This window comes from Alligator sinensis, unplaced genomic scaffold (genome assembly GCF_000455745.1).
Source record: "Alligator sinensis unplaced genomic scaffold, ASM45574v1 scaffold81_3, whole genome shotgun sequence".
NCBI classification, from domain to species: domain Eukaryota; kingdom Metazoa; phylum Chordata; order Crocodylia; family Alligatoridae; genus Alligator; species Alligator sinensis.
The window spans coordinates 1,743,879-1,762,797 of record NW_005842088.1 but is presented as its reverse complement, the minus strand read 5'-3'; the positions used below and the strand labels follow the sequence as shown (position 1 = coordinate 1,762,797).

Genomic DNA, 18,919 nt, shown 5'->3' with positions numbered 1-18,919 from the left:
CGTGTCATGCCTCTGGTAGGCTGGCTACGGCTGGGGCTGTCTACCCTGGGGGGCGCGCTGGCAGGGCCCTGGGCCCTCCCGTGCGTCCTCCCGTGCGAACTCCGCGCTAACTCACGCGCTGGCAGAGAAGCGCACCTGTTTGCGCAGCCTGTTCGCATGGCTCCCTGGGGGGCTGGGCGAAGTAGGGGCCTGGGTGGGGCTTGACCCAGCCCGGCTCCACTCAGCCGCTTCCTTCCACACACACACTAAGGGGTTAGCCCCCTCTCTCCACGGGCCCCGCTTACCCCGGCTGTGCTGGGGGTCGGCGGGGGGCTCCGCGGCTGCTGGAGGGTTTTGGGGGGCTTCTGGGGAGCAGGGGCGCAGTGAGCTTTCACCCGCGCGTCTCTCGCCGCTTCCGAGCCTAACTGGGCTTTTTTCCCCGGTCGGCGGGCCCTTTTAAACTGCGCGCATGCGCAGTGGGCCTGCCATCGAGGAAGTTGCTCTTAGGGCAATAAGGGGGCCCTATAAGTTTAGAAAGTTTAGAAATAAGTTTAGAAAGTCCTGTCTTGGATGGGGATGGACTTAGTTTGGGAAGCTATGCACAGTTTGAGACTGACAAGCCTAGAGAGAAAGCTTGAGACTATTTAAAATTGGTGAATTATTAGAAATAGAGATTTGTGTGGCTTGAGGCCACGGGGTTTTAAAGTGTGGAGGTAGAGGTGGTATCTGAATAGAAGGTTGTGAGAAGTATATTCGAATCATTAAATTTTGAAAAACATTCCAAAAAGCAGTCCAAAGATGTTTCAGGGGTCTTTGCCTTTTGCACAAGAGATTAGCCCCTTAAAGTACATCTTACAGAAATGTGGGCATAGTCCTTGGACAGAGCAAGCAGTAGCAGATGCTTGTACAATTCCAGATTTGGAAGATAAATTTAAAAAATATGTGGAATTATATAATAAACCCCACATTCTATAAAAAAGATGCTGCTGGAATATGGCTCTTATGGGAAGCCTGCAAAAATGCATTTATTCACCTGGCAGATAGCCGGGAAGAAAATGCTTCCTTGAAAAAACCCTACCTATGGGGACTTTTTACCATCTTGTACCATCTACACTTTTCCCAGAGCCTGACGAAGGAACTTTGATCCTGAAAGCTTACAGAAAAGGACAGTTTTCTTGCCATTTTCCAGTTGGTCTAATAAAAGGTATCATTTTGGAACCAAGAGTTCTAGTTTTTTGTATGTCCTTGAACAAACAGCTCATTCAGATCCCAAGAGACTGAGAAAATTGGAAAGCGACAGCAACAGAAGCACAAATATATGTAGATTTTCTTTAAGAGGTTTTAAGGGAAAGGAAACAGGAGAGAATGAAATTAGAAGAGCAGGCAGCAGAAAAGGTTAAAATAGAGCATGAAAACCACTTCCTTCAGGGAATGGTTAAACTAACCTTGAAGCAAGGTAGAGCCCCCGCTAATCACACTCATTGCGATTTCATCATTATTGAATATTATAATCAATAAACACAGCATCTTGCCTTATCCCCCTCATAAGCTCTCACTCATCATTTGGGCAATTGGTTATTTGTGCAACAAGGGTCCCGCCCCCACTGTCCTTAAGTGACACCCTTAATGGCTCCCTCCATGTCTTTTCTGAATTTAGATCTAGCTGAGTGATTTTCAACTGGGGTGCTGCAAAATCAGAAGAGTTGTGGAGTGGTGTCTTGAAGCCAAAAAGGTTGAGAACTACTGGTATAGAGACTAATCCCCTTTGCTTAAAGAAAGATGTACTCAGTGTTATTTTTGACAGTACATCTCAGCACTGCTATGATTTCCTCTGGTAGGGAATGCAATATGTTTTGAAAAATAAATACATGCGCACCATTTTTGGCATATGAGAGAAGTGTGCCACCGATTTTAACCCAGGAAAAAAGTGTGACCCAAATGTCAAAAGTTTGAAAAACACTGACATAGTGAATCTGTGGAACTCAGTGCCACAGGAGGCAGATGCTATAACCAGGTTCAAAAGGGGATTATACAGTTTATAGAGGACAGGTTCATTGAGAGATAGTAAATGGAAAAGTTAGGACATATCCTCTGACATTCCTAAACAAACGCTGGTTGATGTCAAGGAGCAGATGACAGGGTTACCCTAGTTCATTGGCTCTCAAACTTTTTAGAGTCAAAGCACTCCTCAGAAAATGCCAGCTCTTTGTTTTCTCCTTTTTTTTTCTACTACAGAAAAATAACAGTGCAATTGTGCTTTTCTGTGGCACAGAATTCAAAAACATTCTGTCCTGTTGTGGTCTACCATTATGGATTCCTATTTGAAATCTCTGGATGTATCTTGTGGCACCCCACAATACCCTTGAAAGGATCTCAAGGCACCATCATGTGTCATGGTGTACCATGTTCATATGCCCTAGCTCAGTTCCTGTGCTCCCTTTCTAAAAAGTATCTACTACTTGCTACTGGGTTAGATTGACCGCTGGTCTGACTCAGCATGGCACCCTGCTGAAAAAAAATAAAGGTTTTAAATGGTGGTGAGATTTCCAGTGCTTGACATCAGATAAGTTTATGAGGAAAGCAGGATGGCCATTTCATAGATGCATGTACTGTGCACCACTGCTGTCCACACTTTTCAGTCTGAGGGGTAGATACCTGGTTACAAAAGGGCAAAGAGACTGCTATCACTGCTCTGCCATGCCCTGTTCCCTTTGTACCTTCTGGCACCATAAGGGAAGCAGAAGCTGCCCATAAGTCGCCTTCTGCATAGGATCTCTCCAGCTCCCTATGTGAAATCACACAGGGATGCAAGCAGCTCTTGTATCTTCCTCTAAAGCCCCTACTTCAGGAAGCATGGCAGAGCCAGGAAGGGGACTGGCTAGAGTAGGCAAAAGACAGCCCACGGGCCGGTGTGATTCAATCCAGCCTGTGGTGAGTCCCTTGCCTCAGCCAACCCAGGCACAAGGGACAGCTTGGGCCATGGCACATACTGTTGGTCCCATCACCCTCAGGTGCAGGGGTGCCACCTGGGGGCCCAGGGAAGAGCTGTAATCTACTCCCTGCATGTCCATGTGATGAGCACTGGCCCCATGCTGTTACTACACCATGATCCTGGCCCTGCCCTGCCCACCTGTCCCACTCCTAGATGCCACTGTCCCTGTGCATGGCTCTTGCGCACGCCTGGAGCTGTAGTCCACAGGGCTGGGCAGCAGAACTGCAGGGCAGGGGCAGCACAGCAACTGAACTCAGCTTCCCAGCAGCCCCTGCCACTGCCACCTGGAAGTGTGCGTGTGCCCTGTCATCACTACCACTGGATCTGGCCCCACTGTCCAGGCCCATCTGCCCTGCACTCTCCACCAGGAGTGCCAGCTGGAGCAGGTGGGTGGGCAGGGTCTCCATGGAGACTGACCCAGGACCCTTGTGGGCAGGGCACACTAGGCCAGATGGATGGGATGAGGCTGCAGGCAGTCAGTGGCATCCAAGAGTGGGACAGGTTGGCAGGGCCAGAGCCAGGATCATGGAATGGTAACAACATGGGGCTAGTGCCCATCACATGGACATGCAGGGAGTGGATCATAGCTTTTCCCTGGCATGAGTGACCAAATTTGTCCTATTAATTTATATCTGTGAATCCTATTAATCTTACTCAAGAAACAGAAGCAAGCAATTCTCTGACACTGATCAGAATATGCTTGCTACTTGAAATATGGTCAACATTCTAACCAGCTGCCTAGGGAAGTTGTAGAATTTCCTTTAGTGAAGGCTTTCGAGAAAAGTGTGGATAGTATGCATCTGGGATGGTTTACAGAGAATCCTGCATGTAGGCAGGGGGTTGGATGAGATGACCCTTTGAAGTCTTTTTCCAACTTTAGGATTCTAAAATAAGGCCCAGTAAACTGCATTAATATGCTGTTGGACCAAACATCTGGAATCTGTGCATTAGTACCAGTTCCCCTCTAGCATTTATTCTTAGTGTGCAGATACACACTAAGGCTTGAGGAAGTTTAAAAAAGGCAGCAGCTGGTGTGGTACCCTTGTTAGGTATACCTAACATCCTGTTCTCTAAGCATCTGTGTTTTATTATTTAAAAATAGTGAATCATTATTCAATGACTGATTATTTTTAATACAAGGAATCATTATTAATGGTCACAGGTCAAATCTTTACTTATCAGCAATATAATTAAAACCTCACATTTTTCATGGTAAGTGTGTCTGAAAATTGGATTATATCCCATATGCTTTAAAATGTTTTAAGAAAAACAGTTAGGGTAGGGGTTTTCAACCTTTTTTGGTCAGGGTACACCTGGCGGCCGGTGGAGAAGCAGGGAGTCCCCTGGTGGCCGGTCAACAGGGTGGGGAAGGGGAATCCCACGCGTGTGGCAGCAGAACCAGAAGTGCCGGCAGCTTCTCCGTACTGCTGCCATGTACCCCCTGGACCGTTTCAAAGTACCCCTGGATGAAAACCCCTGTGTTAGGGTTATCCATAATATGTAAAGCTCTCATCCCTAACCAGTGAAATTACCTGAGAAAAAGACCACAAACTACTCACCCTTATGCCCTTGCTCTTGGAAGAAGCAGTTTCATAATGCCAATTTTCTACCTGCACTGAGGGAAAAAATGCAGAGTGCAGTCAGATGGTGAGTGAGTTGTCACATGGGACCTTAGCAGACTGTATTACATGTAAGAGATGAGAAAAGGCAGAGTTCAGCATTTAAACACATTAATATTTACACTGTAAAAAAAAAAATGTTTGCTTATGAAAATATTACAAGACATTGTTCTCAGATCTGCAGTAAAAATGTTGGTTAAATTTCTGGAGAGAAACAATGCAATTACCTGAATGAAGGTCACTGCACTTTAACTAATAAGAACTGTACTCAGGGAGAAAGGTGGATACAGTTGCTTTGCTGAGCAGTTGAAATTAAAATTGACATGCCTAACTAAAATAGCAATGTCAGCAGCCACTTGAGTATCAATGGGCTGTACTGATGGAATGCATAGCATTCATTATGCACAGCAGGTTGAAGTCGGCCCAGATTAAGTTATAAGCCATAGGCATTGTTATAATGCCATTATATATAGTACTTGTCATCTTCAAAAGACTTTACAATTATCTAATTAATGTCACTATACTGTAGTTTGTATTATGTCAAGATTTCCTTAACAAGTGCTAACTTCCTTGGAACTATGTCCTAAACAGAATAATTTGCTCTGGGCTGTTATTAACTACAAGTGTGCATGCGCGCACGCACGCACGCACACACATACACACACACACTTTCTGGGCTGCATTAACTACAAACACACACACGCGGGGTTTTTTAAGGAAAATGTTTATTTGGCCATCAGGGTAGGGGGACTATGCTTGTGCCAGGTTCAGATAGCTGCAGCATAAATGCAGGTAAGATGTCACGCTAGCAGATGGCCTTGGCTCGATATATCAGACCTAACACATGGAGATTCCACTCTCTACACTCACAAACATAAATACTGAAAAGTACAGCAAAATATACCCCACATGACACTGCAAGGCAACTACATTAGGGGGTCACAACTGTACTGCAAATTTTACTTTACCTGTCAGAATTCAGCCACAATGGGGGGGATTTTCTGCTACCACATCAACTTAAATGGACTGAGAGAGTCTCCGGTCAAAGGGCAGACCAACAGTGCAGACTCTGTACAGAGCAGCTCCTGCTGTAGTATGAAGCCCCGAGAAAGAAGGATGTGCTACCACTGTCGACAAGGGGCGAGGAACAGCTTGCTGTAATACAGGGTGATAATAAGCTTTGCTAGGCCTTAATGGCTGGTGCATCAGCCCAGAACTAGAAGAACACAAAGGAGCTTAAAGCCACCATGGTCACCTACCTTTCCTACCCAGGCTGAGAGACCTGTGCGCCCATAGCAAAGAAGCTAAATGAATACTTTATGTTGTTCTTTATTAGAAAGGATATTCAGGAGATCCACACAAGATCCATTCTTCTTAGTGGATGAATATAAAGAATTGGCTTAAATTCAGGTGAGGATAGATGAGCAGGGATCCAGGTTTTCCATTTGCCATGGAAAAATGGATTTTTCCCTTTAAAGGAGAAAAATCCCAGGAAACTGTGGGTTTCCATTGCAGGCTAGCAGAGTTCCAGCCTGCATGGGGCTGCTGGGGGGAACGGGATGCCAGGAGTGCCACATGCATGTGTGCATGCACATACGCATATGGTAGCCACCAGGCAGTGTGGTGGAAAGAAGCTCCCACAGCTCCCTCCAGGTAAGTCTATGGAGACAAGAAGGGGGTGCACAGGTAACATGTAGGTGTAATACAGGGTGGTAATAAGCAGGTGGGCACAGGTGACAGGGCAGGGGGGAATAGGCAACACATCAGAGGACCAGGGAGAGCACAGGTGAGGTGGTGGCGGGGCGTGTACCCCCCCAATTTCTTTGCCACAGCCCAGCAAGAGGGACCCAATGCAGGAGGAAGCATTGTGCCACCATGCCTGCCAAGGTGAGGTGCCCCCTGACCAACCAGCAGCAGTGGGGGCCACACACAACTCCACACTACCACCACTACTGCAGCTCACCTTGGCAGCCATGGCAGTGCAGCGCTCCCTCCTGCACCAGGTCCTGCCTGCTGGGCCGTGGAGGGGGACCTGCCCAAAGCTGATCCAGCCTAGCTGCCCTGCTGTGGGTGCAGAATATAGGGGGGGAACATGCTTCCCCCTGCCCCTCTGCTGCATTACCTGAGCCCAAAACCCCTTCCCCACACACCCACCCCATTCCCCATACACTGAGGGTCTGGGGGCAGCATGTCTGGAGTGAGGGGTACCAGTAGGGCTGGGGGGGCTCTGGGTCAGGAGTGAGGGGCACCAGCATGGGCAAGGGTAGTGCAATGGCATATCTGGGCTGCTCAGCATCACAAAGCAGTGGGGGAAGGGGGGGACAGGCACAGCTGGACCTATGTCCTGGTGAGTGAAGGGGGCAGGAGCAGCTCTGATTTTCCATGATAAATAAAACCAAAATTAAACACCAAAATATACAGTATTTAGCATTTATTTTATTTTAATTATTAAGGCACTGGTAGGCTTCCAAATTACTTTAAAATTGTAAATATATCAATAAAACATTGTGTTCAACTAATACCTATATACACAGTGACATTTCATTTTAATCATGAAAAAAAGCAGATGTTAGGGGTTTTAATCAGAGAATTTGGGATTTTTAAATAGAGCAAACCAGGATACCTGTATGAGGTTTCAGACTAACTTGATAAATTGAAAAGCAACAGGGAGTGTTTTACCCAGCATTCTGAAGAAACTCAAATATGACACTAAACAACTGTTAGAAAAAATACACAACCCATCATCAAACCAGCCTCAGTGCCAGAGAACTGGAGGGTTGCCAATCTTTAAGAAGGGCTCCAGAAATGATCCAGGGAACTATGGAACCTCTGTTCCCAGCAAATAGGTAGGATCAATCATAAAAAAAAATAAAATTAATTGTCACCTGGTTAAATATAAGAGGCTGGAAAAGAATCAACATGTTTTTTCGTGAAAGGAAATCCCATCTCACAGGAGAGGTATTAATCTGCTGGGGTTCTTTCAGAGTATCTGCAAGCATATGGACTGGGGGGATGCTCTCAATATACTGTACAGCACATCTGCGATGCAGACAGACATAACACTTGAACCATTCCAAGAGTGTCACCAATTGGATACAAGTTCACAATTGTCCCTGGACAGAAGCGTCTGTGTGTACACTGCTAAAGGTTGTAAGTGCATTACCTTTTATGGCAAGGTTGGGCAAAACAGTGGATCCAGTCAGCAGTCTGACTCCATTTCCCAGCAGCCCCTTCCTACCTTACTGCAGCTGGTTTCCATGGAGACCCCAGAAGCAGCAGAGACCAGCTTCAGCAGCACTGGCAGGGCATGTAACCGGGGAGGGAGCTGCTGCGGAGCCAAGCTCTTGCAGTGGTGAAGGCATGGTCCACAGCCAGAGCAGAGCTGCAATCCGCTGCCTGCATAGCCCTGCTCAGGGCATGCAGGCAGCAGATTGCAGCCCTGCCCTGGCTCCAGATCACGCTATCACTGCTGCAGGATACCAGCCCTGGAGCAGCTCCCACCCTGCCAGCGCTGCTGGGGCTGGTCTCTATGGAAACCTTGGCCCCACACTATCACTGCTCCAGACTTTGCCCACCCATGTTTTAGGGATTGGGCTGCTGTCAAAATGCCACCAGAGGGTGGTGGAGTACCCAGACCATCATGTCTTTCAGGGATCAGTGTTGTTTCCCTAGGATTCCGGTAGAGAGGGAGGAAGACACAGATCTACTGAACACCAAGAAAGAAAGATTTTGTGGTCCACAGTTGCAATTTCTGCTTCCCCTTCTCAAAAAATGAGCTGTGTAATTTAGGATGCCTAGAGGCCAGGATGCTCTGTGTCTGCATGTAAGGAGGCTGAAGAGGAGCTACAGTCATAGGCACCGCAGTGACTCCATGGGTGCTCTGGGGCTCAAGCACCCACTGAAAAAAATTAGCACCCACAGAAGCACGCTTGCAGACATTAAAAACAACAACAAACATCCTTTAACGGAAGAAGCAGGGTGTTACCTCAACCCGACTCTGCAGCATCTGTAAAAACCAGGTGCTTCAGCAGTGCTTTTTGGCACTTTTGGCTAAAGCAGATTCAATCAGCTATTGGATAAAAGTACCAAAAAAGCCCCACTAAAGCATCCAATCTTTATAGACACTGCAAAGCCAGGTTGGAGTAAATGGGCATGTGCGGACTCGGCACAGGAATGCACAGAGTTAAAATTAAAATGCCATTTGTTTGGGTTGGGTTTTTTTACATCTGCAAGCACCCACCAGCGAAAAACAAAAGTCAGCACCTATGACTACAGTCTGGCGTACCCTAGATACCCATGTACCAGGCTCTCCCTCTGGCTGTAAAAGAGGGAGTCTGTTAAGTGTGCCTGGTACACACCCATGCTGGAAGCTCCATCCAGGAGCTGCCAACCTAGCTCTCCAGTGGGTTGTGGGATTAAAGGAGAACACACGCTAATCCACTCAGCGCCTCACCCTCAGCAAAAGTGTCCCATTACCTGGTGTATGGGTGGGACACAAGTGAGAAAAGGAGAGGGGTGGTTGAATGCTCTTGGAGGCAGGAAATTTGGTGTGAAGACCTTTGATGTAACCTAGTAGTATTTTTGTTCTTATCAAAACTTGGTTCCTGTACCATACCTGTCGTACAGACCAGGTCATACCAGCCTTCATTCTGCCACCTTCACAAGCAGCAAGGCTAGGTTCATTGGGAGATGGAGACAAAAGCCCAGAGATAAGTAAAGAGTCAGGGGACTTGGGAAAAAACTTAGTAAGGGGAAGCTATAGCAAAAGCCTTAGTTATGTTCTCAGAGAGAAAATAGGATGATCAGTGATACCTGAAATGTATAGACTAATGCAAGGAGCATAGGAAACAAACAGGAAAAATTGGAGGTAATTGGGATTATGGAGAAGTGGTGGGATAATTCACGATATGAGTAGTCACAGATGGGTACAACTTGTTCAGAAAGAATAGGCAGGGGGAAAAAGGAGTTGCCATATATATGGGTGTGGGGGGGTGTAGGCAATATATGTATATTGTGAAGTGCAGTGTGAAGCCTCTGGGTAAAGGTCAGCAGGGAAGATGTCATGGTAGGCATTCACTACATCACCGAATTTGGAGGAGGAGGTAGACACAGCTTTCTTTAAACAAATCACAGAAGCCTCCAAATCACAGGACCTGGTTCTTAGAGGGGACCTTAATTATCGGGACATCTGCTGGGAGGGAAACAGCAACTGGACAAGCAATTCAGCAAATAATTTTTGATACAGATGATACAGAGGACAACAAAAGGGGAAGCTCTTCTCAACTTCCTACTCACAAACAGGGAGAAATTGATTGAAAATGTGAAGGTGGAAGATAACATGGATGAGTGACCACAAAATGATGAGTTCCAGATCCTAAGGGGAGAAGAGAGGGAGAGCCGCAGAATAAGCACACTGGACTTCAGAAAAAGCAACCTTTAGTAAACTCAGGAAATTGGTGGGCAGGATCCCCTGAGAGACAAGTCTGAGGGGAAAAGGAGTCTAGGAGAGCTGACTGTACTTCAAGGAGGCCTTTTTTAAGAACACAGGAACAAACTATCCCAATGCAATAAAAGAGTGGAAAGTGCAACCAGAGGCCAGCCAGAGAGAAAATTAGGAAGACAAAGTCACACATTTTGAAAAGCAAATGGCAAGGGACATAAAAGGCAATAAAAAAGGGATTCTACAAGTAGAGGTAACCCTCGCCATTCATGGGGGCTACGTTCCTGTGATCCCTGCGAATGGTGAAATCTGCGAATAGGGCATTGCGTTCATGCACAGTCTGTGTTCATGAAGGCAGCGGCCCCAGCGGCTGGGGGGGAGGGCATGGCTCCAGCGGCGATGGTGGGAACACAGCAGCAATGGTGGGAGCCCAACAGCAGTGGTGGGCAGCAAATGCGGAGCTCTAGTAAGTGTTTAAAGTGTATTTAAAATGTGGGTTCAGCATTCGTGAATATTTGAAACAGTGAATGCTGAACCTGCGAACACTGAAGGTTTCCTGTATGTCAGGAGTAAGAGGAAGACCACGTGGTAATTTCAGAGCCACTGACAACTCATGGAGGCCAGGTAAAGTACTAGAAAATTGGAAAAGGACAAACATAGTGCCCATCTTTAATAAAGAGAAGGAGGATCTGGACTAGTACAGGCGAGTCAGCCTGACTTCAATACCTGGAAAGATCATGAAGCAGGTTCTTAAGGAATCTATTATATTGTGAAGCACCTAAAGGAAACCAAAGTGATCAGGAACAGTCAACATGGATTCACCAAGATCCCAGCCCTATCACAGATCCTGGATCCTAGCCCTACCTTCCAGAGCATCTGCTTCCATTCCACCTAACATATACCTTAACCTAGCAAGGCTTTTGATGTGGTTTCCCATGACACTCATTAGCAAGCTAAAGAAATGCAGACTAGATTAAAATAATGTAAGGTAGATACAGACTACAATGTAAGGTTGGATCATCATGCTCAAAGTAGTCATCAACAGCTCAATGTCTAGTTGGGAGGTTGTATCAACTGGGATTCACCAGGGGTCTGTCCTGGGTCTGGTATTGTTCAACATCTTCATTATTTGGCCAAATGGATTGTGTGAATTTAGTAAATTTGTGGATGACGCCAAGCTAGATGGAGTTGCAAACACTCTGGAGAACAGGGCTAGGAGCCCAAATGACCTGGACAGACTGGTAAATGGTCTGCAATCAGATGAGGTTCAACAAGGACAAGTGCAGTCCTGTACTTGGGACAGGCTAACTACATGCACAAATACAGACTGGGGAATGACAGACTAAGCTGAAAAGGACCTGGAGATTACAGTAGACCCTAAACTGTGTATGAGCCAACAGTGTGCTCTTGCTGCCAAACAGGAACAGCGTCCTATATTGTATTAATACAATGTTAGGGGTCAAGAGAGCAGGCCTTATGACAGACTGAGGCCCATGGGACTCTTCAGTCTGGAAAAGCAAAGGCTCAGGAGTGACTTGGTGGCAGCTTATAAGTATACAAGGGGTGTGCATCAGGAACTGAGAGAACATTTGTTCACCAAGGCACCCCAAGGGAAGACAAGGTCCAAAGGTCACAAATTCCAGGAAGACATTTTAGGCTGGACATAAGGAAAAACTTCTTTACTGTCCAAGTCTCCAGAGTGTGGAACATACTCCCCCCAGAAGTGGTGCAAGCACCTACTCTGGATACCTTTAAAAAATGCTTGGATGCTTATCCTGCTGGGATCATATGACCCCAGCTGACTTCCTGCCCCTTGGGCAGGGAGCTGGACCCAATGATCTCAGGAGGTCCCTTCCAGCCCTAATGTCTATGAGATCTATGAGTTACATTTGCTAATCAAAGGAAGTGACTTCCACTCTACTGAGCACTGGTGAGGCCTCCCCTGGAGCACTGTCGGGTTTCAGGCCTCACACTTCAAGTTGGACATGGACAGTTTGGAAACAGTCCAGGGCTGAAAGCAACAAACACGATCAGGGGCCTGGGAGATCAGACTGGTGATGAGAAAAGGTTGAAAGAGCAACGGTTGTTCAGCCTGGAGAAGAGGAGACAGAGGGGGCTGGACAACAGTCTCCAATGCGAGGAGGGAGCCCAGAGAAAGCGGAGATGGGTCCGAGGGGACAAGACTAGGAGCAACAGGTTCAAACTGCAGCAGGGGGTCAGGAAGGGAATCCGGAGGCGCTTCCTGCCCGAGGGGGGTCACGCCCTGGAGCAGGCGCCCAGAGCTGCGGCCCCCCCGGGAGAGCTCAGGAGCAGGCGAGGCAGCCCCAGCACCACCCTCTCGCAGCCCGGCCTTCCTGGGCCCCCCATATAACTCTTCTGGCCCCCGGCGACAAAGCTCTCGCTGCCTTTCCAGCAGCGGACGAAGACAAAGCGGCCCCGGCCCCCCGGCCCCAGCGTCAGCAGCCCCGCCCCCGGGTTGCTATGCCTACCGCGAACCCGAGCCCAACTCGCGCCGTCAAACAGGATCGCCCAGGTGGGACCCGCGCAGGCTCAGTCGCAGTCTCTCGCTTGTCTTTAAGCCACGGCAGATTTCCCACCCCCCACGCACCCACCCAAGTCTACAAAGGCAACCTCTTCGGCGCATGCGTACCCTGGCTTCACTAGAGGTGGGCGAGCCGCAGAAGAACATCCGGCTAGAGCCACCCTCGCATTGCGCACGCGTCGCTGGCGCCTCCAACAGGTAGCGGCGGAGCGCTGGGAGGTTCTGCGTCCGGGTTAGCACGTGGCACCGCCCGGCCTGTTCCGCTTGCGCGGCATCTGCTTCCGGGGCATAGCTGGAGTCCTTTGACCTTTGCCCCCCGCAGAGGCGCTTCCGGCTGGCGGCTTGACAGAGCTGTGGGGCCTGCGGTGCGAGGACCTGCATTGCGGGCACGATGGTGAGCGCTGGGCAGCTCCGTGGGGGTGGGGCCCGTGCCGTGCCGTGCCGTGCCGTGCTAACACTGTCTCTATCTCACTTTCTCTAGGCTCGAAACGCAGAGAAGGCCATGTAAGTACCGCCCCCGGAGCCCAACCTCGCGTGCCGGGGCGGAGCGAGAGCGCCTCACGGGAGGCCAGAATCCAAGCCCCGCTCGCAGGGCGCACCAGCAGGGTGTCTACCCGAGGCAGGGGGTGCACAGATCAGCATGGAGCCTTCTGGGTGTTCCGTTTCAAGCCGTAGCTCAAGTCACCTCTTTCTGGTGCTGCAGCGCAGTTACCCTGGCCGCTTACCTGCTCTGCCCTGGTCACCTGTAAGCATGGGCCACCTGTTGGATGCCAGACGTCCTGCAGGCAGGAGCATCTGCTCCATGGTACTGGCACAGCATAGTGCAGTACAGACTCAGAGTAGACCGGGGATGGGCAAAATACAGCCCATGGGCAGGATTCGGTGGCCAATGGATCCTGTCCAGCTGCGGCAGGTCCCTTGGCCCTGCCTGGCCCAGGTGCATGTAGCCAGTCCCATAGCCCCCAGGCGCACAGTGGGACAGGGCAGGGGTGGCATGCTGGTGTTGGCTTCCCAGCAGCCCCTGCAGGAGCAGCTTACTCCCTGGATGCCATTGGCAGTGTCTCTGTTGCCTCTACCAGATTTGGCCCCATTGTCCAGACATCCCAACCTGTCTGTCCCACACCTACCCCTGGGGGTACCGGATCGAACAGGTGGGTGGGGTCTCCATGGGGACTGGCCTGGGACCCTTGCGGGCAGGGCATGCTCCACTGGGTGTATGGGATGCAGATGGGGAGGAGTGTCTGGGAGCCGGGCCTGGGGTTGGGATTGCAGGGCAGTGACAGCCCAGGCCTGGGGCAGAACTGTGATGATCTCTCCCCACAGATGATCTCTCCCATCACAGGGTTGTGTAGGGAGTGGATCATGGCTCTGCCTTGGACTTTGACTCTGCACTATCACCGCCCCGCGATCCCAGCCCTGCCCACCTGGCCCACTCCTGGACATTGCTCCCTGCCTGCCCTCAGCCCCATCCCATCTGCCTGACTGAGAGCATCTTGTCCACAGAAGTCCTGGGCCAGTTTCCATGGAGACCCTTCCCTAGTGCTCCTAGCAGTGGGTGCAGGGTGGATGGACCTAGTACAAAATAAGATCAGTTGCCCCCTCTGCTGCATCAGGCCAGGTCAGCATCTCTTCCCACCCCCCCACCCCCTGCATAGCCCATAACAACTCACCAAAACTCTTTTAGTGGTCTTCCAGACCAAATAATTGCCCCCCACCCTGTAGTAGAGCTTGCCACCATGTTGGGCAAGGCTTTTTATTCCTCACCTGGCTTGTTCTTGTTGCATGCTGCTCTTTCCTGTCCCTTGTTTGGCTCCTATGAAAAGTGAAGAGAGGGCTTGTACCTCCTGCCAGTTGTGCCAGAAATGAATGAAAGTCGAAGGTGTAAGTCCCTGAATCTGAGGCTGGGGGGGTCTATAGAGTGATTTTATGTTTGCCCCTGGCCCTTCTGAAAGGATCTTCTTTGTCTCAAGCAACTCTGTTCATAGACTGGGAACAAGGTGTACCTTGAAGCATTATCAGAAGGCACATGTACAGATATATATGTCTGGTAAAACAGTCTGAGGCATGACAAAAACATACCTGGAAGGTGTGCGCATGTATGGTAGGTCAGTCCTCCAGCCATCCTACAGTCAGTGCTTCCCTTGGCCCCCTGGTGGGGTGCCTCATGGACTCAGTTCTGCTCCCTGCTGCTGAGTCAGTTTTCAAGTGCTTTGTCTGGGTGATGTAGCAGGGTATGTCAGCATGCACCTAAAACACTCATTTAAGAAAAAAGTTCAAACCCTATGACACTTAGATATAACATTTGAAATGTTTCAATTTTTACTCTGAGAATATTAGAGACATAACATTGTGAGGCAACATATAGCAGTCATTGATTCCCTTGTAGTTGCCCTTTAGGAGGGTAAGTAGCTTGGGGGGGGTGGGGGCAGAATACCAAGGAAACTCATATTTTCAATTTTAAAAAAAGGAAAGAAAAGTGTATTAATCCACTACAGGTCATAAGTGGTCTTTACTGAAGCTGTTATGACAGAAAAATGTTTTTGAAATGTCATATTAAAGTACAAGGCAATCAAGCGTGTTACTTTGAATGTTAAATCTCACAAACCATCCTCTCTAGATGACAGCACGTTTCGCTGGTGTTGGCTGATTTGCTTAGTGGCTTCTTCAATGCTAAATGGTTTAAGTGGAAATACTGGAAAAATTCTGACTCTTAAATAATCAGAGGAACGTAAATGTTTTTTTAAAAAAATGAATCGCCAACTAATGTTGCCATTGAGAACATCACGGTGCTGAAGAAGCCTCTAGCCAAAGCACTCAGTGATCATAAGTGTAATAATTGTATGTGTCCCTGAAGAATTCAGTTCACTAAATCCCTTGAAAACCTAACCGTAGGGGCTTGTTACAGGGAGAATGTAGCTGTAGAAGTAAAAAAGCAAACTAACTTATTTTTCTATTTAGGACGGCCTTGGCAAGGTTTCGCCAAGCTCAACTTGAGGAAGGGAAAATTAAGGTAGGATGGAAAAAAATTATTTTCTTTTTAGTAATCGATCGGTGGTTTTTTAATGTGCTCAAATTAGTGCTCACTTATTTTGTACAGAATGTGAAGGGATGTGCAGTTTTTCATCACAGTGTTCCCAGATATTGTCCCAGGACTGGCTGCTGCATACAGACTATGGAAGAAAAACAGGGGATAAAATAGAGTTTTTCAAAATGGCAGGGCAACACAGATATTAAGTTTTCTGCAGATGCTAACTAAAAACTCTGCTAGAGGGGTAACTTCAGTTTGGCTGCTAGGGGAAAAGGTGAACCGTGAACCTGCTTAAATCGTGGAGAGAAAGCAAAGGTGATAATTAAAGTAGAAGCCAGATGTCTTGATTGTAGAATAAGGAAGAGGTAGCTGCATAATAACTTGGAAAGAAATTCTAAAAACGTAAATGTAAGATTTGAAGTTATCTTCTGCTAACGTAGTATGCATTAACTGATCAGTGGTGGTCCTGATCATGGGTTTTGTTTGGCTTTTTTCCCAGTCAGCCCAGGAAAGCTAGAAGAGCTCTTGTATGATCTTTTGTTCCCTGGTAGTGCCCTGGCAAAGTAGCAACTATTCAGCATTCTGTATCTAGGGGCATTCTGAACTCGGGATTTACACATGACCTGACAATACTGAGGCATAAGTTAGGCATGTGGTGTTTCACTTTACATACATCTATTCTTAAATGTCATAACTTGCATAGTTGAATCTAACTTCAAATCATTATAGACAGGCACAAGAGATGAAGGAAAAATTGACTGAAGTGTCTGTGTTTTACAAAACCACTGGTGAAGAGATTGGGTCCAGAAGCTAAATGGAACCTGTAATTTTAGCTTCATATTTCTAAATCTCCACAAGTGGACTGTTACATCTATACAGAGCCTTCGTGACTTCATTGAGATGTGATGTAGGTGCAAGAGTCCATGTACTTGGGCCTTGCAACTTTTTGGTCATTATCAGGATATTTTTTTGTTCTGGTAGCTTTGTCAGAAGAATGTTACAAAATCCAGTAGAAGGTTTTACTTTAAGGTTCCATTATTTAGATTTCTCCTCCAAGGATTGAGACTTACGTCTCTGAGAATGACCTAAAGCAGCACAGTAGAAAATAGCATCTGGAATTATTGCATCTAAAACATTCTTTAAAAAAAAGAGGCTTTCAGAAATTGCTGGTTATAGTTGGGAGGTTTTTGGCACATCCTAACTGGGAGGCTGGTCATGCATAAAACAATGTTATGAAAGAAGGTGTGGAAGTGAGGCATGGACGAAGCATAGGAATAGGTACTAACAAGCAGATAAGTAGGTAGCCTGAAAGGTAAGGGAAAAAGTCTGATCTTCAGTTTGCAGTAATTAAGGTCAGTGAGTTGTGTAGAAAATGTGGGGAAGACATTGTTAGAAGCAGGAAAGAGAAGTGCATTTTTGTAGCAGTGTTATGGATAAATTGTAAGGGAGGAAGATGAGAGACCTGGAAGCTCATTTCATCCACCTGGAAAAACTAGATTGAAACCTTAGCAGTAAGAATAGAAAAGGAGTGATCAGGCTTAGCTGTAGAAAAGTAATAAACTACCAAGGGACTAAGATGTGGGCAGAGGACTACAGGTATCTCTCTGCCTGAGCTACAGTGATCAGTGTGAAGCTAGCGTTGGACAGTGGAAGGGAGAGGCTTTGACCAGAGATGTCAAGTTCTATTTTGGACACTCCAGACTTGAGTTGACAGCTGTGTTCTGTAATAGGATTTCATTCATCATGGCTGCTAGCAAACACCTCTTACTAACACTAAACTGGTGTTAATCATTGAAAGGAGGGGTAAGAGAAAGTGGAAGTAAGAGTGGCTGACACGTGGTAGTAAGGGTGGCTGACTAGCTGAGGGCTAATCCAGTAACAGTGTGGATAATGAGAGCGCATTCTTGAATGCATTGTGAGTGTACTGAACTTCAATCTTAGGTTATTTGAAGCTTATGATATGTCTCTGCTGAACAGGAGCGAAGACCTTTTCTTGCATCAGAGTGTAATGAGTTGCCGAAGGCTGAGAAATGGAGACGACAGGTATGCGCTATAGAGACACTTTTGATTCTTTACAGCAGGGGTCAGTAACATTCTAGCAACAGGAGGCCAAATATAACGCAAGGCTAAAGGCACACCGCTGATCCCTGCCTCTCCTGCCTGCTAACTGCCACTGTTATCCTGGCTTGGCAAGCCAGATGGAATCTTTTTTCAGGCTAACCTTGTTAGAGCCTGGATTGGCAAATGGACCATTTGTTAAAAATGCATAATTTGAATGAAACTTATACCACTGAATTTTAGGAGATTAGTTTTAAAGCATTTCTATCAATATATAAAAAGCCAACATCCTTGTGAATCAGGGTGAGAATATGTGAGCTTTGAATACAGCACTGCCTCAAGCATCTCTTTGCTGCTAGTTCCCTAATGTGAATAGTTAATTAGATTAAGGATCAAGCATTAACTGTGCCAGCACAACGTGAATCTCATTTTAACCTTAATGACCAGTAAATTAAGATAAATTGTTGGTTCCTGTTTGTACAAAGTCTGTACAAGTCTTTAATTTGGACTTAAATACTGTACTTAAACTGTTTACTAAGATCTAAAAATTGCCCTTCCAAATGAGTCTCTCATGTAAGTGTTTTCAGTCATCTATTAGAAACTAGCTTGTGACTGCTAACTTTTACTGGAAAACTAATTTCTAAATACTTGTTTTTTATTTAACCAGATTATTGGTGAAATCTCCAAGAAAGTTGCTCAGATTCAAAATGGTATGTATTTAATTACAGCAAATTGTATGAAACTTCTCTTCCTTTGTTGGAACATGCTGGCTATAAAATCATATTGATTCAGATTTTACTGTTTTAATTGGTATCAACATTTCGTTGCTGGATTGTAGATACAATGACCATTTCAATGTCCAATATATTTCATACAGCTACAGCTAGAAAGTTGCCATCTTTCAGTGTGATGTAGCAGTTTTCTAGCTCTCAGGGTATTAAACTTTCTCCACTAAAATGTAAGGGTGCACTGATAAAGATTTTTTTGGCCGATAGTAACAGCTGATGATTATTAACCAGCCATATTGGCCAATACCGATCTGATAGTTGATATACAGTCTGTTGTGGGGGAAAAGGGGTATGGGGGGGACAGATTAAGGCACCCCATGGTGAGGGAAGGAGTGGGGCAGAGGCAGGCACTGCCCAGCTAGGGCATAGTGGGGTGCAGGATGGAGCTGCAAGCAGCTCATCCGAGGCGGGGTGGGGCGCAGCTCCCCATCACTGTACCTAGCTCCAGGGAGGCATGTTGCCGCCCCCCCCCC

General features: G+C 47.1%; 1 protein-coding gene and 1 long non-coding RNA gene across 6 annotated transcripts in view; one reads left to right on the top strand and one right to left on the bottom strand.

Moving 5' to 3' along the window:
* The window catches only part of LOC112550353, an 18,521-nt gene extending 5,758 nt beyond the window's left edge, over positions 1–12,763 (bottom strand). The window contains exons 1-3 of one of the 2 annotated variants that reach the window (XR_003094140.1): positions 12,681–12,763; positions 5,559–5,745; positions 4,531–4,650 (exon numbers count right to left, since the gene is read on the bottom strand). This is a non-coding gene — a long non-coding RNA (uncharacterized LOC112550353). Of the gene's footprint in view, positions 1–4,530; positions 4,651–5,558; positions 5,746–12,519; positions 12,638–12,680 lie in introns of those variants that run through there. The other variant, XR_003094139.1, reaches the window with a different exon arrangement.
* ISY1 (ISY1 splicing factor homolog) overlaps positions 12,754–18,919 on the top strand; it is a 19,788-nt gene continuing 13,622 nt past the window's right edge. The window contains exons 1-6 of one of the 4 annotated variants that reach the window (XM_006023891.3): positions 12,754–12,770; positions 12,895–12,966; positions 13,054–13,076; positions 15,531–15,582; positions 17,578–17,643; positions 18,326–18,368. In XM_006023891.3, the coding sequence (XP_006023953.1) occupies positions 12,964–12,966; positions 13,054–13,076; positions 15,531–15,582; positions 17,578–17,643; positions 18,326–18,368 (187 nt within the window). In that variant the 5' untranslated portion in view covers positions 12,754–12,770; positions 12,895–12,963. The other 3 variants (XM_025204530.1, XM_025204529.1, XM_025204531.1) reach the window with 3 other exon arrangements.